General features: G+C 37.1%; 3 protein-coding genes across 5 annotated transcripts; 2 read left to right on the forward strand and 1 right to left on the reverse strand.

The window, feature by feature from the left end:
- The first annotated feature begins 763 nt into the window (after positions 1-763).
- Positions 764-4,648, forward strand: LOC113749233 (protein NPGR1). 2 transcript variants are annotated; one of them, XM_027292917.1, is made up of 6 exons: positions 764-946; positions 1,400-1,683; positions 1,767-2,025; positions 2,319-3,532; positions 3,854-4,001; positions 4,095-4,648. In XM_027292917.1, exons 2-6 carry the CDS (start codon positions 1,483-1,485, stop codon positions 4,403-4,405), a joined length of 2,133 nt encoding a protein of 710 aa, XP_027148718.1. In that variant the 5' UTR covers positions 764-946; positions 1,400-1,482; the 3' UTR covers positions 4,406-4,648. The 2 variants fall into 2 exon arrangements, with proteins under 2 accessions (XP_027148718.1, XP_027148719.1); XM_027292918.1 differs by lacking the exon at positions 764-946 and adding an exon at positions 989-1,278.
- A 359-nt stretch (positions 4,649-5,007) lies between these two features.
- LOC113749234 lies at positions 5,008-8,078 on the reverse strand. 2 transcript variants are annotated; one of them, XM_027292920.1, is made up of 4 exons: positions 7,864-8,078; positions 7,096-7,201; positions 6,698-6,752; positions 5,008-5,400 (listed from the first exon to the last, which is right to left on the reverse strand). In XM_027292920.1, the coding sequence occupies exons 1-3, from the start codon at positions 7,968-7,970 to the stop codon at positions 6,738-6,740; spliced, it is 228 nt and encodes a 75-aa protein (XP_027148721.1). In that variant the 5' UTR covers positions 7,971-8,078; the 3' UTR covers positions 5,008-5,400; positions 6,698-6,737. The 2 variants fall into 2 exon arrangements, with proteins under 2 accessions (XP_027148721.1, XP_027148720.1); XM_027292919.1 differs by having other exon boundaries at positions 6,702-6,752; positions 7,864-8,075.
- A 1,036-nt stretch (positions 8,079-9,114) lies between these two features.
- Positions 9,115-13,041, forward strand: LOC113749359. The gene is made up of 5 exons (XM_027293060.1): positions 9,115-9,740; positions 10,478-10,619; positions 11,646-11,805; positions 12,311-12,514; positions 12,722-13,041. Exons 1-5 carry the CDS (start codon positions 9,215-9,217, stop codon positions 12,725-12,727), a joined length of 1,038 nt encoding a protein of 345 aa, XP_027148861.1. The 5' UTR covers positions 9,115-9,214; the 3' UTR covers positions 12,728-13,041.
- The last annotated feature ends 5,423 nt before the right edge of the window (positions 13,042-18,464 follow it).

The raw sequence follows: 18,464 nt of genomic DNA on the forward strand, positions 1-18,464 counted from the left end.
CTACCCATGAATTTTGCTGTATAGGAGACTGCAATAATAGACCAGCATTTGGCTATTTGCAGACAGCTGTATTCCCTTCTGCATTGCAGTTGGTCCTCTGTACATCAATTCATATTCCCTTTCGTATATTGCTTCTAAAGGCAACAAGCATCTTTTGGATGTTCACTAGGGGTGCTCTTTCTATATGCTTGTTTTTCTCAGTCATTTCTAAAAACAATTTTTTTTAAAAAAAGGTTAATTGATTTTTCTTTCATGAGTTTACAACACTTTTGACTTCAATATCAGGTGTTATAACTTTGGATTCAGAAGCCACAGTTCTTTTATTTTCTAGTTTAAATAGAAATCCTGCAAATTTAATGATTCAAGGTAGGTTGGCACCTATAATAAAGTGATTTTTTCTTTTAAAGTATATGTATTTGTATGATAGCTTTTCTTTTACTTTCAAGTAAAGTGAAAAAAAAAATGTGAAGATGGAAATGATGCAAAGGGAAAGTTTGGTGATCAGCCATACAATGGGATGCTAAAAAATATGACCATGCTTCTCAAAGTCGTAAAAAAGAAAAAATGCATAAACAACCATAACTTAAACCAAAAGAAACAGTGCAGGTAAACAGAGAATCTACCAACAGCTGCTGATTCTGCCAACTACTGCCCATGCCTGACTTGTCCAAACTGCAACAGTGACCAAGGATAAAAAATTGAAAGCCCCTTTTGTACTTTATTAAGGTCAGCTGCTTACATAAGCTACAGTAAAACAAATTTGAAAAACTGACCCCTGAAACTCCACCAAAAACCAGATCCCTAATCTCATTTGATAATCTTCATTTTCACATTGCATGAAGCCATGAACCATTGAAACAGTGACTCCTCAGAAAGAAGTTGCTTTCGTGGCCATCGTCACACGTCACGTTGCCATGAATTACGTATGTCAAGCCTCGGTCTTGCGGTAAGCCCAATGCTCTGCTCTCTTGCTTGTCTCGCCCCTGTCACCATTTCTTTGCCTGGTTTCCTTGGTTTCAAGAATTATTGTCCCTATGCTGGTCCTAGCCATAGATTTCGAGTTGCATTATTCTTTCTGTTCTTTCTTGAATTTCATGGTTTCACTTGAGATTCTGTGACTTGGGTTTTGGCCATTTGTCCCATTTTTTTTTAATATTTTGGTTTTAAGTTTTGGTCTTTCTATGATTGGTCTCTCTACCTCTGAAATCCTTGATAGTTCACTCTGATCAGATCCACTGTTTTTCTTTTTAACTTCAATGCTCTAAACTTGTTCCTTTTGTAAGTATTTTGTGGGAAAATTACACAACATTCTTGAATGGTCAATGGAATTTTTCTTGAAAGACGTTAGAAAGGCCTTAAATCTTGAGAAATGAGCTTTTTCGTTAATTGTTTTTTTCAGGTGACCAAAATGAAAAAGAAGGAAACTTTGTGAAAGGTGACAACTTTAGGATAAATTTGTTTTGGAAGTTCCATTAGGAGAAGATGTTGTGTGCTTGTTCAGGGGAACAATTTAAGTTTGAAGAGCCTGCTCCGCAGTCTCCGGAGTCGTTGGCCACAAGAGATTTCTCAGCCAGTGGCCTTTCATCAAGGAATGGAACAGGGGGCTGGGAATCAAAATTAGAAGATGCTCAAGTTGATGAAGTTGAGTCTACCTTGAAGGAGGCACTTTCCTTAAATTATGAGGTGCGCCAGTAAGAGATACAATTCAATTTAATTTTGTAGATTGCTTTTTGGTTTTATTCCTAAATGTAAATCTGAAATTGCAGGAAGCTAGAGCTTTGTTGGGGAGGCTTGAGTACCAAAGAGGGAATTTTGATGCTGCCCTCCAAGTATTTCAGGGAATTGATATCAAAACCTTGTCACCGAGGATGTCTAAGGCCATTGCTGAAAGAACTCGGCCCCGAAAGCCACGCCAGAAAGGCGAAAGTTCACTCGTCGGAGTAATGTCACTGCACTCAGTGAGCCTACTTCTTGAAGCAGTTTTACTTAAAGCAAAATCCTTATTGGAACTTGGGAGAATTAAAGGTAAACAGTTGGTTAATGATGACGCTACAGTCATTTCTCTTGAAACTTGATAGGAGATCATTTCTACAGCATTAGAGTTGACATTGAATCGCATTGAATTTATCTTAGTCGAATCTTTCGGGTTGTATTTACAAGTTGTGGTTTTTTCACCCGACTTGGATTATCAAGCGTCACTATGTCATTCTGCTATCTGTATCACTTGATGAAATCTCACTCCGCAGGGCACTTGAGTTTAGTATCTGTTATTCTACTGGTTATTAATGTTTCTGGTCTGGGGATTCTGTATGTATCAGACGCTGCAAGAGAGTGCAAAGTTATTCTTGACGTGGTTGAATCAGCACTACCAAATGGAATGCCAGAGGGAATTGGTGAAGATTGCAAGTTGCAGGAGATGTTTCACAAGGCACTGGAGTTGCTCCCAAAATTGTGGATGCAGGTAGGATGTCTGGATGAGGCTATTACTGGATACCGAAGGGCTCTTTCCAAGCAGTGGAATTTGGACCCCCAAAGATTGGCAATTGTGCAAAAAGATTTAGCTGCCACACTTCTCTATGGAGGTTTTGAAGCAAGCCTTTCACCTTGTCCACAATTACAGGGTCAGACAGCACCAAAAAATAATACGGAGGAAGCTCTCCTTCTGTTGTTTATACTGATGAGAAAGGTTTTACACGGTGAAATAAGCTGGGATCCAGAGTTTATGGATCATTTAACTTTTGCACTAACAATTTGTGGGGAATATGAGTGTTTGGCTGACCACGTGGAGCAAGTTCTTCCTGGTACCTATAACCGAGCTGAGAGGTGGTATTTTCTTGCTCTCTGTTACAGTGCTGCAGGTCAGAATCAGACTGCAATTGAACTTCTAAAGAAGGTTTCTGGATGTTCAGAGGCTAAACACAAACCTCACTTGTCTTCGCTTATGCTGGGAGCAAAATTGTGTAGTAAAGATCCAAAAGAAGCTCGTGAAGGAATAACTTTCGCCTGTAAAGTGATTGATGCAGCTATCAATCAAAATGAGCATTTATTGGGACAGGCACGTAAATTTCTTGGTATCTGCTATGGTAACGCAGCAAGAATTTGCAGTTCAGACACTGAAAGACTATTTTTCCAAAGAGAATCACTGAACTCTCTGAATCATGCAGCTCACATTGACAAGGAGGACCCTGAGGTCATGTTAAATCTTGGTTTGGAGAATGCCTTCCAAAGAAATTTGGTTTCAGCTTTTGATAATGCAATTTCGTATTCAAACATGTTGAGCGGGAGCTGCGCAAAAGGTTGGAAATTATTGGCTCTAATTGTATCTGCCCAGCAGAGACTTCAAGATGCTGAGTCCATAGTTGACCTTGCTCTAGATGAGACTGAAAGGATTGAACAGCTAGAACTTCTACGGTTGAAAGCCATTCTTCAAATAGCTCAAGAACAGCCCAAGCAAGCCATAGAGACCTACAGGATTTTGCTAGCTTTGGTTCAATCACAAACCGAACTTCAAGCTCCAAACAGCAGCGAAGAGGTAGGTTCACGTGCCTTTTTGTTCTTAGAGAAAAATAGAATTAAATGAAATAAGGTTAACAAATTGTTGAAATTTCTCTTCGAGACTCCCTATGTACAAATATTAGAGCCTGAAATCTAGCACGTCCTTAGTTCTTGTTGTATGATACTACTACCAGATAAAGCTGCTGTTAAGTTGAAGGATATGGAAATATAAAGTCGGAAGTCTAAAAATCCCTGTGTTGTTCAGCAAGAACTAATGCATAATAACATTATCTTGCTCTAGAGGTAAATTGTGGAAGATAAACTTCTTTTTCAAAGTTTCTTTTTGTGGAATTTGCAGGTAGTATCAATTAGAAAATTGGAAGGAGAAGCTTGGCTAGATTTGGCTAGAATCTACTCAGACCTCGAGACATGGCCTGATGCAGACATATGCATCGACAAAACAAAAGCAACTAAAATTTTCAACTCTCGGGTTTGGCATACAAAAGGTCTGAAAGACAATTTCCATATTAAGTGATAGAAACTTCAGTAAATTCTGGTTTTAAAGTGACCAGGGAGACATTTTTGGCATATATCTGCAGGTACATCATTTGAAGCTCAAGAACAATACAAGGAAGCTCTTGTTGCATTCTCAGTTTCACTCTCCATAGAGCCAGATTATGTACCAAGCATTGTCTCAAGTGCTGGAGTGCTGATAAAATTGGGTAGACAGAATCTTCCCATTGCAAGAAGCTTGTTGATGACTGCTCTCCGACTAGAGCCGACAAACCACTATGCGTGGTTCCTTCTTGGAGTGCTATCCAAGTCTGAAGGCTTGAAACAAGCAGCCGCAGATTACTTCCAAGCCGCACATGAACTAAAGCTTTCTGCTCCTGTTCAAGACTTTGCTTAACGACGCATTGAGCACCAAGGTTCCAGGGATAAAGGAACTTCTATTGGGACCTTAATTGTTGGTTTTGGCTTTTATATACTGACAGTGTAGACAATTAGTTACATTAGCTGGTGTAAATTCTGTCTTTTAACCACCGATACCATTTTTGGATGTTATTACTAAATTCTACACTGTCAGTATATAAACAATTTATACAGTATTTGCTCTAGAGCGAACATGAAAGATCAGCTCACATTACCAGAATCAGTGTACAAAGATTTCAACTATCAACTAGCATTTTGAATAGTCAGAAAAAGTGAACAAATAGATCCTTTGCGAATTGAATGGGAAAGTCTGATACATAGCCTCCATGTTACAGTCATTATTTAGAATCATGGTATTGCGTACTCTAAGAATCTTAGGTGACCTTACTGATTTTCCAGGCACTTGGATGCCCAAGCTTCTTTCTCTTCACAAATATTCCAGAGGCACATTAGCCAACCGTTGTGTTGTCAACGAGAACCACCAGGTTGCCATCATTGGTACAAGGCAGGCAATGACATACAAAGTTTATGTACCATATAACTAGGAAAAGAAATCAGCCCACGAAATTAAATTCAGCATCAGCTAAAAAGTGATAAATCTACAAAGAAGGCAAAGCGCAGGGTAATCAACCACAAAGTCAATAAAAAGTGATTCCGTGGTACAAGTTAAGCATAGTTCCTGCTTCCTGACAAATGTAGAATAAAAGAAACATGAAGTTCAACAACTCAGTTCTAACATAAGCTACAGCTACTGTACAGACTACACACGAACTTCACATTCAAATGCGAGAGATTTTTATTTTTTTATTCATAGGAGTATGTTTAAATAAGGTAATTTTCACAACTTCTCTTTGATTCCAGTCTATCCACAGCCTATTGAGAGGAAACCGTAAGCAAAGAGACTAGTCCATGTCCTGCCAGGAGCTTGTATTAACATCCCTTTCTCCTCTTACTGTTTTATTGCCATGAAAACTGCAAATAAATAAAAAAAAAAGGTCATTATTGCAACTGTCAGTAGAGCACTCCTCCTTCACTAGCACCACTTGCATGTTTGCATTCACTAGTTCTGACTAATATCTGATCCTTTCAGGGAAAATTATCAATAAATCATAAACTACATCTACAGATTTAAAAACTATGAAGTAATATAGCTGTGGGATGGAAACTGCATCACATGCATTTCAGAAACCAATAATTATCTTTAGTAACATAATTGCATAGTTGCAGAATCTAAAAAGATTACAAGTTTTTAGTTGCAATCATTTATTTTGATACAGGATGCTGCATCATCATTCACTAGCATCATCAACACGAAGCCCAAACACATTTTTAATAATGTAAAGCTTAGTAGGAATCTAATGAGTTGTAATGGACTGATAAAATTTGAAAGAGATATTTTATTGCTTCTGATGTCCTTGATACCTCCTCTATACACGACAGTTTTTCTATTTTTTATTTTTAAGGAACACATAAGTGCATTTAAATGCTGCAAAAGATGTAGTAAAATTGGCAGAAAAGTACAGAAGGATCCCTATGAATACTCAGATAAAACTCCAGTAGAAAAATGTTAAGAAAGTGCGATAGGTCAACCAATCTCCAAAAATGTCCCCAATTTCTAATCATGTTTATCTAAAGAAGATTGATGAATATGTAATAGCATTCTTCCTAAAACATAAAGATCTAACAGTCAGCCAGGTTACTTTCTTCTATTCCTTTGTGCATGTTTTACTTGAGTAGGCACCATTAACACAAGTGACATCAATAAGCAAAGTATAGAACTTTTATATGCTGTATCCTCACAACAATGTAGCTCATTCCCCACCACTTAGCTGCACTTCGAAAAGAAGATCAAGTGCATTATCCTAAAACAAATACATCATGTATACTGTGATACCTGCTCTACAATGGGCCTCACTCAAACAACAAAACTCAATAAACTGGTGAAGAAAAGTCATTAGTAAATTGTAAACCACCTACAGCTATGCATCATCTATAAGAAACAACTCTAGACAAAACCCCCAAATTTTTTTTTAAAAAAGTACACATTTCACAGCATCACTCAAGTATCATACTAAATATAAGCTTTGCGCTATACTTTAACAATATGTTCAAATAAATGATAAAATGTCTGTGATTTGATAAAGGAAGCTCGTAGTTACTCACAATACATCAACAATAGCAGTAAACTGCAAATACATCAACTTGAAGGGAAATAAGAACAAAATTATCAACTGAATCAGTTTACAAATCTTAATCAGTTGATCCATACTCACTGTGTTGGGTGGAAGACAAACTGACAAAGCAAAACCTTATCCCATCTGCCACTGCATCCACAAAAATGTATTAGCAGCCGGTTTAAGTCTGATATGCCATTTACGTGTTACTAAATAAACTTATCCAGACAAAACAAGTATAAGCAGCCAGTCCAAGTCCAATATACCATTTACAAATTACCAAATTAACTTATCCAGATCAAAGTAGTACGCCTGAATAGTATAAGCTAAAGAACTATTTTCACAAGGGGGAAATAATGGAAAATGACCCACAATGGAAAGAGAAAAAGACAAGCATCGTAAACAGATACATGTTATAACATGAGGCCAGAAGCCAAACAAATCATGATATAATCGGAAGTAATTGCCTTGAAAAAACCAAAAAAAAAAGTACCTTTAAAACGGGCTCGCCCTTATTTGTGTTAGCAGATTGCTTAGCAATGGCTGCCTGTTGAGCACGCGCAGCTCTTCCAGCAGCAGATTGCTCAAATTGCTCTTGCCTGCACAGGTCAGTGCATGTTAATCAAAACCAGTCTACTGAAAGAATCCAGACCTCTTGTGAAGGTGTGGCAGTTTAATTTCAGAGTAGACAATTAGAATAAAATGTCTGCAGCCTATTTATATCAGCAGAAAAGGACAACGGTCAAGCAAAGCTAACTTACTAATTGGATTGCAATCACATATACAAAAGATCAGGCGGCATATCCATTTTCATGAATACCAATTGAAAAGCTATACAACATTGTTTCTGTCAAGACACAAACTTCTCATTTTTCAACGACCCTTTATCCTCTTAACGTTAGAAAAGTAAAGTTTTTTTCCTTTTACATAAAGGTACTTCCTTTTCCTGATTTCAAATTAAAAAAAAAAAAGGAAGACTTTTTACGTAATAGTCTTCCATTTCCTGATTTCCCTTCATATTTGAGCACGAATGAGAAATCTGTTGAAAACATCAGAACATGCGACAAAATCCTAAAGCAATTCAAATCTATTCTTCTAAATTATCACGACTTTGAGTCAATTCACTCTATTCAAGGCCCTTCAAAGTAACTTAAACCACAAAACATTACAACCAAAAGAAAACCCAGATAATAAACTAACATCAGCAATGAAATTAGCATTGATTAAAAATCAACAGGAGCGAAGAGTAGTATTGGCTTGCCTTTTCAGGGCGGCTTCGGCAGCTTTAGCTTTGGCTTCTTGATCCTTTTCGTTCCGTCGTTGTTTGCTTGCTCCTCCATCGAAGCAGGCAAAGCAACCCATGGCCATGATTGTGTTTCTCTATTTCAGTCAATTTGCTTTAGACTTCACCTTTTCTAGATTAGATGTTGAGTTTATCTTTAATCTTTTCTCTCTGTTGACGAAAACTTCGTATTAATGTTTTGACGCGTCTGAAGAGCAGAAGAAGACAAACCCACGTGGCTTTCCATTTAGATGTAAACATCTTCTGTAACAAAGTGAAGACGCAATACTTTAGGAGCATACATATCACGCCTTCAGTTATGCTGTTGCTATAAATACAAGAGAGTGAAATAAGTAGTAAAAATTGCACAAATTAGTCTCTCACATTTGAGATTTGTATCTTTTTAGTCCATCACATATAAAATGTTACATTTTCATCCCTCACAAATGCAAAATAAGTATACATTTTCAGTCATTTAACTCAAGTTTTGCTCATATTCGTGCCTGAAAAAGTCACGTGTATCTCACTAGTTACAAGCATTGGAGGCAAAATCTTGGCCTCTCTATTGCCTCAAGTATGTCCATAAAATTCTTGACTCGTGAGGTGCATGAGATTTTTTTTTTTTAGATGAGTAAAATTAGAATGAGGGACTCAAAATGTGCATTCTATATTTGTGAGGAATAAAAATACATCATTTTATATACGAAGTACTAAGAAGATATAAATAAATAATGTGAGGGACAATATGTGCTATTTTCTACTAATAAGCTTGTAGGATCTTAATTAGATATTTGCAATCATATATGAGTAAATCTTATATACACTGACAGTGCATACATTATCACCGTTGGATCCATGATACATGTGCAAAATTTGAATTTTAAATTTTAATTTTGTATACTTGCCATTCATTTAACACTGACAGTGAATACACTGTCAGTGTAGGAAATATTAATTCACCGTATAAAGGGCTTGACAATTAGATAAATCCAAGAAATCAATGGCATTAATTAGGTACAATCGGGATTCTAATAGAATCATGACTCTAGTATCTAGTCTTCAATTTTTTTTATTTTAATAATTTTTAAATTGTATTTAAAGTTTACCTTAAAGACTATCATAAAGACCTTTAAAAACGTGGATAACAATGCCGTACCAGAGTCCCGCCTTCATCACCCGACCTTGACAAGACAGGAACTAGACAATTTGACGAAACCAAGCGACATCGTTTATTTGAGGCACAGCACAGATTTGCACCATATTTCTTCTTCCCGGTTCCCTCCAACTTCTTCAGCCAGCCACCAGACGCGTATCAAAGGTCAGCGGAGTGATGAGCAGCGGTCCGGCCTTAGATTCATTAGGTCCATTGGATTCTCTTCAACTCGAAAGCGGACTCTCTCTAGTCCCCCGAATCAAGCTCCTCTTAACCGTTTTCCGCTCCGACAAATCCGTTTCCCCAATCGACGACTGGAAAGTCAAGCGTTCAATAATCGACTACTTGAAAAATTCCCACTCAATCACTATCCCTGATGATAATGACGACCTCCAGATTCGAAAATTCAAGGACTTGAAGAAGCGGAAACGCGAGGACCCCGTCGCTCGCGGCAACTTAGTGATTCGGGAGCTAGGGTTTTTGTGGAAGACTTTAGGGGTCAAGAAGGAGGAGGAGAATGAGAGAAATGAGGAGTTGGAGAAGAAGTATGCTGAGTGGAGGAGAGGCTTGGTGGAGAAAATGGATGGAATGGAGTTGAATTTGGAAGGGACTAAGTTTAAATTGAGTGTGGCATTGCCGGCGTCTGATGATTTTGAGGCGATGAGGAAGGATTGGGAGGAAATGGTAGCTTTCGGTACTCGAGGTTAGTCAAGTTTCCCCCCACCCCACCCCCCCCCCCCCCGCGGGGCCCCAAAAAAAAAAAAATCTTTTTCCTTTTTTTTGTTGTTGTTGCTATGCATGCTTCTGGTTAATTGCAATTTGCAACAGATGGGTATATGGTGAAATGGGATGCTGTTTGATGAATAAAGGGAAAGAAAAAGTGATTATTTGAGAGTTAAAGAGAAGCAAAAGTATTTAGAGTTGAAATCATTTCTCTCAAGGAAACTAGGAAAAAGGGATTTCAGAAATAAATCTTGGTGGTATAGTGTGTCGAATTTGTTGCCGGATGCAAATTGGCTTAGTAAAACCGAGCTCGAGAGTGTTGGAGCTAATTAAGATTTAAAGTAGTTTTTAATTTGAGTTCAAGAGGTATATTGCCAAGGTTACCTGAGCTTAGAATTGCTTAATCGAACCTTGTTTTACTTAATCTGATTGGGTGTGGCAATTAACTTTGTTGGGTGGGTTTGGACTGAGTAATGCCTTGGTTTCTGTTGCTAAAAGAAATATTGCTCGTGTATTAGTTAATTATATAGGCAACGCCTTCTTTCTTTCTCCTCCAAGCTTGGTGCTTCATATCTTACATGATAATTTAGGTATTCAAGCTTTGAGAGAATTTCTTTTTTGGCGCAATATTTGGATCAGAGACAACCTCTGAGGGATGACTTTATTTTTCGTTCTCTTCTTGCTTTTTATTCTACTAAATTTTGGAGATTATTGTAGGATACAGTAGAAGTAGCAGGCAGCAGCCTGACACGATTATTTTAAGAGGTGTACCCTCTCGGTGGTTTGCTGAGCCACGGGTGTCATCTAAGCCCTCCATGCTGGTGACACATTCAATAATCTCTGCTTTTGGACAAATAAGGTGTGTACATAAAGAACTTGAGCAATTTGGGTAAAGCAATTAGTAATTGTCATCAGAAACAATGTTGGACTCCCACATATAAATGTCATGCGTACTATCTTTGAATACTTGATACTTCAGTCTTGCAGGTGTATGGCTGATTTAGGTGATGGGAATAGCTTATGCAGATTTCTGACTAATATTTCTGAAAGCATTTTTTGGTCAATATATTTGTGTAGTACATCATTAAATCATCAGATTGGGCTTTTAGCGGACTTCTTAATGTGTCAGAATCATGGTTTTCTTGCTTAATCTGTAAAGATTATCATGTTTGTGCTAGTAATTCGTTGTTGAGAATTATATATCAGTTATGCTGCAATTGCTTGAACTGGGAAACATGCTTGCAGTGTGTATGTCTTCACTTGGATTTATTAGACTGTATTAAAGACATTGATGAAATTTTGGGGCATGATGTTTGATTATTTGTTTGCCCGAAAATACACATAATACAGGGTGTGCAATATCTTGTTTGACACTTGTTTCTGTTCATCTCTCTACAAAATGCTTCAGAGTTCGTGGATGGTCTCCAGTGTTTGCTAGTTTCTGACAGTTTCTTAGAATAATAGAAGGATCAGTTATTGACTAAGGACTGAAAATTCCTTGTCTGTTGATTTCTGCTCTGAGCAAGTGGTGTTTAATGTTTATGATTGTGGACCTGTTGTCTGGCCATCACATTTTGCCTTGCTGCCTCTTAATAGAAATTCAGTTACTAAAATGTTTTCTCACTGCTAACTTTGCGTCATCATTATAGTTTTCTCCGTGAACTAGATTAGGTAGGCTTAGAGTATTTATTTTTCTTTAATCATCAAATTAGGTCTAAGAATGTGATAGTAACTCTTAATAATAATGAACCAAGACATGGTGTTCCTATTCCTGGGACAAGTGGTTAGTTCATGAATTTATTTGGTGCTATAACATGAATGCATTTCTCAAAATTTTATTGTTCAGATTTCATAACCTGATAGCATAATTCTGTTCTGTGGGTAGGAATCTTGATGTTGCTGAGGACAATGGTTATGGTGGGGATGCAGATGAAGATGGAGTAGAAATAGTTCCAGGTCTGCAGTGTAAGATTGTTGTGAGGTTCGAAAAGTACAAGGACTTTTACAGTGCTTTGAAATTCTTATGTGGACGTTCATTCCAGAAGGTAGTTATATGGTTTCTCTTCTGATCGTTGATGCTTTACATCTCCACTTCTAAACCTTCTCCCAAAAGATTAAAGAGAATAGGAATCGGAGAATAGGGGAAGAAGTAAAAAATTTCTACTTGGGACTTTGAGTATCAAATGATACTCCAGTATTATAGATCTTGATAAAATGCTCAAGTGCAGTTATTACTTTATGTTGATCTTCATTGGATGTTTTTGAAGAGTAACCATTTTATGAAGGTGATTAAATGTATGCAAGCTGAATACTTTTGAAACAGAAATCTGATAATGTTATACGTTCTGTTTTTGTGCTATTCCTTTTGTTGTGATTAGTCATAAAACCATCATATTAACTGACAAACTTCTTGATAATGGTCAATAGCTTGGGTAAGTAATTTTCTGAAAGATAACGGTGACTACGTTTGGAAGATTCGTGTGCTACAGTAAGCTTATTCTGTCTCACATTTGCTTGAGTAATGTATGCAACTTCTCCTGGTGCATGCAGCAAGGATCACGTTTGAGGGCTGATTATGAGGTTACATGGGATAAGGATGGATTCTTCCGGAACTCGAGAACACAAACAGAAGAAAGAAGCAGATGGGAGCCTGCTAGAGGGACTGGGTTGGGAAATTATAGAGGTGAAGCTCCTCGCCGTTCCTATCATGGGACTCTGTTTAGCCCGGATGAAGCACGTCCAAAACGGTTCAGGGTTAGTGTTGCAAACCTTATTAGCAGCAAAATAGAATAACTAAAATGGAGTTTGTACGTAGAAGCAACTATATTTTATCATGATGTTTCTCTGGATTGGAATCTCTTGCTGTTATCAGTCCCCACCCCTCTTCGCTTCCATTACTAATCAAATTGAAGGATCAAGTACATTAGCAAGTTCTGACTCGCATCTGTTTTTCCACTGCAGGAATGAAGGGATTGGTGAAAGTCTTGGGACAAACGCCTTGACGTTCTCATGGTTGTTTTGAAGGCTTTTTTAGTGGGTAAAGGTCACATATCATACAATTCATCTGGCTTCCGTTGGGACAAGGGTTTCACTTGCCGTTTCTGCTCCGCTAAATTGTCTGGTCCAATTCGTATCTACCATTTGGTGTAACAGTAAAGGAAGATTATTACAATTGCTTGACCAAATATTTATATATTTTAAAAGGAAGACTTTGGCAATTGCTGTGTGTATTCATGGAAGTGTGAAAAGGAAAAAAAATGCCCTTCTTCCTTTCGACTTCATTATTGCACATTGACCGTGTGAAATACGGGCATAGATGTCAAAGATGAGCCTGTGATGTCTGCGACAAACCACCCTAAAAAAATCAATCAATTGGCATGAAATATTTGTCGAATTACGACTGATGCACTTTTGGGTTGAACTTTCATCAGCAATCCTTGCCTGTACATGGCTCCTTCGAAATCATTCAAATCTGTTTCTCTTTTCCAGAAAATTTCTAACAAAAGGCAGAAATTGCTCCTTGAATGATAGAAGCTTCTTTAACTTAGGCGCTTGTTAATTTGTAGTTTAAGACAATTATATAGATATTTTCTCTTAGCAATCGTGGAATGTTGTGTGCGCATTCAAATGACCTTGAATTTACACGATTGATGTTGGATTCAGAGCTCCAAAACAGCACATGGGCTGCTTCTACATTAATCTAGAAGTAGTGATGTCAAAATGGGGTCTAATATCTAGTGATGTAACTCCTCGGCGTATAAATGCCGACTCTGAAAATGAGACAATTGAAATTTAAGCGTAATCGTCACTCATTTGCTTGGTCAAAAGAAACCAACTTATATATAGTTATCCTAAAAGAAGCTCAGAATAAATGGACAGAAGACCTATAATTTAGGTTGAAGAAAAATAGAAATAGACGGAAGATCTAGATAACGATGACATTTATCCATGTAGGTCTCGGAAATAGAAAATGTTTCTTTTGTGGGGATTAGTTAAGTCAGAAAAGCAGAAGAAGCATTTTTATTTCCCACAATTCCTCCTAGAAATGACAACACAATTTCAAATCAAATGATTTATGCAATCAATCTGTGAATTGCGGCAATATGTGCTTTAGTATTTGCCTTCAATGACTCAAAAGTTCTCTAGACTGAGAACTGTTCAATTTGCTTTCTAGGTTATCAATACTGGTTTAGTAGAGTAATATCAATACTGGTTTTGCGAAGATATCAAAGCCTATTTCGATGGAGTACGCTGCATGAAAAGTGAATCTATGTACTCCATCTATTGACCGAGTACTGCTTCGCACCGCCAAGAACTTGTCAAGAAAGTAAAAAAAATTATATATATATATATTTTTTGTCGACGGAGTGGGTGTCCGGGTCAAGTCCGTAAAGGCGGCCCGACTAATCCCACTCCGGCCCGGCCCAGCGTCCCAACCAGACCTAGCACGTTAGATGCACGGAGAAGCCGATGTTGCTGCGGAGGTTCGACCCCAGGACCTAACGGTCCCGAAGAAGAGGCGCCAACCACCAGTCCATTCACGTGGGGGCAAGTAAAAAAAAAAAAAAAATTATATGTTGAACATAACATCCGTTCCCATGATTGAATTTTCTAGTAACCTCAGAAATATGTTAAATGTGGTGGTTAGTGCTAATTCATACTTTAATGAATTCAAAGAAAAAGGGGTTTAGTGACAATTTTGTAATCATGAAATCAGTGATGACATATCTATCTTTGAACATGGAATACAAATGGTTTGCTTTCCATTCATGTCCAGTGAATAATTGACACTCAGGAAATCGTCAAAGATGATTGCTTTCCAATCCAAACATAAACATACTACATGGTACAACAACAAAATAATTTACAAAAGAAAAAAAAAAAAAAGGTTACCGTAGCGAGAGGAATTCACAAAGGAAAAAAATATTTCGATCAAGATGCAAATTCATGACCAGCTCTTCCTGTGACCATGCAGCGTGGGTGTCTTTTCCGCTGGTCCACTTAGCACACTATCTGGAGAAGAAGGAGCTGAAGAAGATGATGGTGATCCATCATTTGCCATGTTCTTTTCGCTTAAATATCTTCTTACGTGACGATTCTTCTTCTTTGGAATGTCAGAACTTGAGCTCTTCTCCTGCATCACGGGTGCTAAGTGCTCATTCTTCTTCTTGTGTCTCTCGGAACTTGAGCTCTTGCCCTTCATCAGAGGTACTAAGTACCACCCAAGAGTTGTGCATAGTATGGCAAACGATTTTCCATAAATAAGTAGGAACAACAGAATCAGGACTACTGTCACGGGCAAGAAGCCTAACGTGTGCCTCCAATTTTCAAAAACTAATCTCCAGTTCCAGCTCTTGGCTTTCGGTCTTTGGATCGGCTCTTCTTTTGGTTGTCGAACTTCAGGACCAACAGCTCTTGAGGCCTCGATGCTATGCTTCTCTCCTGCCTCCGAGCTCGTCATCATTTGCTTATCTTTGGCATTTTTGATACCTGTGTTTTCTTGCCTCTTTACCTTTACTATTATCGGCTTCCATTCGTCGGATTTTGAATTGTTGGAATTCGAATCGGTGAAGTAGACGAATGAGATGTCATTTGAGCCTTTTTGTGTGTAAATCTTCTTCTTCTTGTCTTCAAGTTCAGCTAGAAGTGCATGGAACTTGTCAAGACCTTGATTTGCATAAGGGTTTTTGCTATCTCTTCTTTTACCACGATGATCATGAATAGCACTTTTTGATCTGCTGGGACTTCCGCGTGGGCTTAAAAATTCATCGAAATCATCTCGTTCTTGATTCTTGAAGCTGCCACAACTGAAGGGACTGCACATCTGGAGAGAGAGAGAGAGAGAGAGGGAAATGATACTTTTGGGATTTGGTCTGTAGGATTGTTTGTAGCTAGGATTGACTTTGATTTTGATGGGATTTAAAAAGATCAAGACAGAAAGTGTCCAGCACTCATCATGGCCTCTCTAGAAGATTAGATTTAGGACTGAGCGAAATGTCAAATGAATTGAATTGAAGTTCTGAGAAATGCTTGCAATGGAAGTCTATATACGCATTTTGGTGCTGTTTGACTTCTAGAAAAAAAGGGTTTAAATACTAAAAAACATCAGACTTAACGAATTTCCAAGAATGACAAAAAAAGAAAGAAACCATTTTTTAAGTTTTAACACCCCATTCAATGTATTCCTTGTTGACCAGTCATTCGGTAAATAATCAATGAGAACACAGACTTGAAATTTATTCTACGCTGCTACGTACTTTCCTTCACAGGCTTGAATCTTGTACTTAGCACAGTAGCATTCTTGGAGAAGAGGGTTTTGAAATGGTCCAGTCTCTAATCATGTATGAGATCATCACATTATCTAATTAACCAAACGTTGATTGTGGTTAAATATTTCAGCCGTCGATAGATGTTCAAATTTATCTTATAACCAAGCAATGATGCACCACAATGTTGGTAATAGATTACAGTAATTGTGCCACCCTCCCAGACAGTCTATTTTATATTCTTGGTTAGTGAGTGAATTGTTTATAAATTTGATATTTGAAATGCAGAAAAACAAATATTGGCTTAGATTTATCAGCCATGACGCTCCCTCCTTCGCTGATCCAATTAGGAAACGCAAGAAATTAAGGAGGGTTGAAAGAAGTGGCCTATGACGGCTGGCGGCTTATTGTCTTAGTGATTTTGGCCGTTCTTTTTTTTTTAAAAAAAAAAAATATTTACTTCCAATCCCTTTTCCATTTCTTTTCCATCCTCAACTACAAGGCTTAGTATTCGAACTCTGAACGTGACAAATTTTAGTTCTGCTTAAAATATACTATAGTGTTGTGCTATTTTCTTTTCTTTTCTTTTCTTTTTTTTTCCCTTTTCCGTTCTTCATGTGAAAAAGGATTAGAAGATGCATATTGTTGACAGCCGCTCACTAAGCCAGTAAGCCGTCCGTGGGAAGAAAAAGTCCCCTCCTGTTTAGGCTTTAGCACATAGCATTATTATTAGCGGAAGTCACACTTTTGAAGCTTGAATTTTAGCATTTGTTCATTAATTAATGCACCATGCCTTGCACAACCCAAGGATTGCCTCTACTGAATTTCAAACTTCAGTAGCATGTTCTTTGAACTTCAATCAGTGTTCTTTCAATTGGACAAACTTAATAATTGCTCCTACAACCTGATTAGCTTATATTAAACAGTTGTCGAGAATTGTTATAATTTGCGTCCATTGCCGATTGCAGCTTTTCTCTCCGGAGCTGAGCTTAATAGAGTGCTAATCTATCATAATTAAGAAGACAAATGATCGAAATCAATATCTGGATGTTAAGTGTCGCTTGTCTAAACAAAAAGAACAAAAAGTAAGCACAATAATTGATGAGTAAATCTTATATCCATTGACAGTTTATGCATTATTATCATTGGATTCATGGTATATGTGCAAAAATTAAATTTCAAATTTAAATTTTATATAGTTGTCATTCATCTAATGCCGATAATATGTATACTGTCAGTGTAGAAAAGATTAATACGTAATTGAAAGATATATGATAAAATTACTTCCACAACTCAAGTAAATTCACTGGTTTATCCAGGTTACCAGACAAATAAGGCGTTGGATATTGACACTACTAAAGAAATTTTCCCTGCTCCACTTTCGATCCATCCTATAAAAGCTTCAATAAAAGATTTTGATGCAAAATTTTTTGGGTTAATCACAATTAATCCCCTTAAAGTATATGTCATTTTTCACTTTACCCCCTAACCATTTTTTTGTCTCACTTTATCCCCCGTTGGACAAAATTATCCCTCTATTATTCCAAACTCTTATTTTTCTCTTTTATTTTTTTTCTTTCCCCTTTTGTGCTCTTTTATTTTCTTTGTCTCTTTCTTCTTTCTTTAATTCTTCCTCTTTTTCACAAAAATCTTCATCTTAATGATTGAAATTAAAAAAGAGGAATCGTAGAGATCTATCTTCTCCTTAAATGATTAAAAAAATATTCAAATCACTTTCCTAAAATACAAATATTTAGCCTTTCAATTTTTTTCAGTTTTTCCTCTTTCCTTTCTAGTTTCTCATTTTATTCTCAAGAAAATATCATAAGATGAAATTGTGACCTGATTAATAATCATCAATTGAAATTTGTGACACGTGGCATCATACAAAAAATCAAAATTAGTTTTTGATACCTTTTAAATCTTCACCCAAAAATGCAATTACAAACTCAAAACAAAAATTTTCGTTGAGATGGAGTTTTCTATTGGAAATGATGAAAGAGAGAAGAAAGAGACAAAGAAATAAAAGAGAGGAAAAAAGGTAAATGAAAAGTCAAAATAATGAAAGGGTAATTTTGTCCTATAGGGGGTTAAGCGAGCACAATTAAAAGTTAGGGGGTAAAGTAAAAAATGTGGCATACCTTAAGGGGATTAATTGTAATTAACCCAAAATTTTTAAGCAAAACCGTCCAGAGAGAGTGACGAATTGGGGCCACACTGCCCACACTGGACTTGACTGTAAAGGCTGTATAGTTCTTCGTCACCCCCGCTTCAAAAAGGAAGCACCAAAAATTATCTACTCGTTAAATTAATTTCTAATTTGCCAAACGACAAATTGTTTTGTTTCTAAAATAACATCATCTTTAGAAAATATCTTCCAACTAGTGTTCGTGCAGATATTATACACATTTTGATTTGTTTTTAAGCAGGAGATCTCG

The sequence above is a fragment of the Coffea eugenioides genome, chromosome 10 (assembly GCF_003713205.1).
Source record: "Coffea eugenioides isolate CCC68of chromosome 10, Ceug_1.0, whole genome shotgun sequence".
NCBI lineage: Eukaryota > Viridiplantae > Streptophyta > Magnoliopsida > Gentianales > Rubiaceae > Coffea > Coffea eugenioides.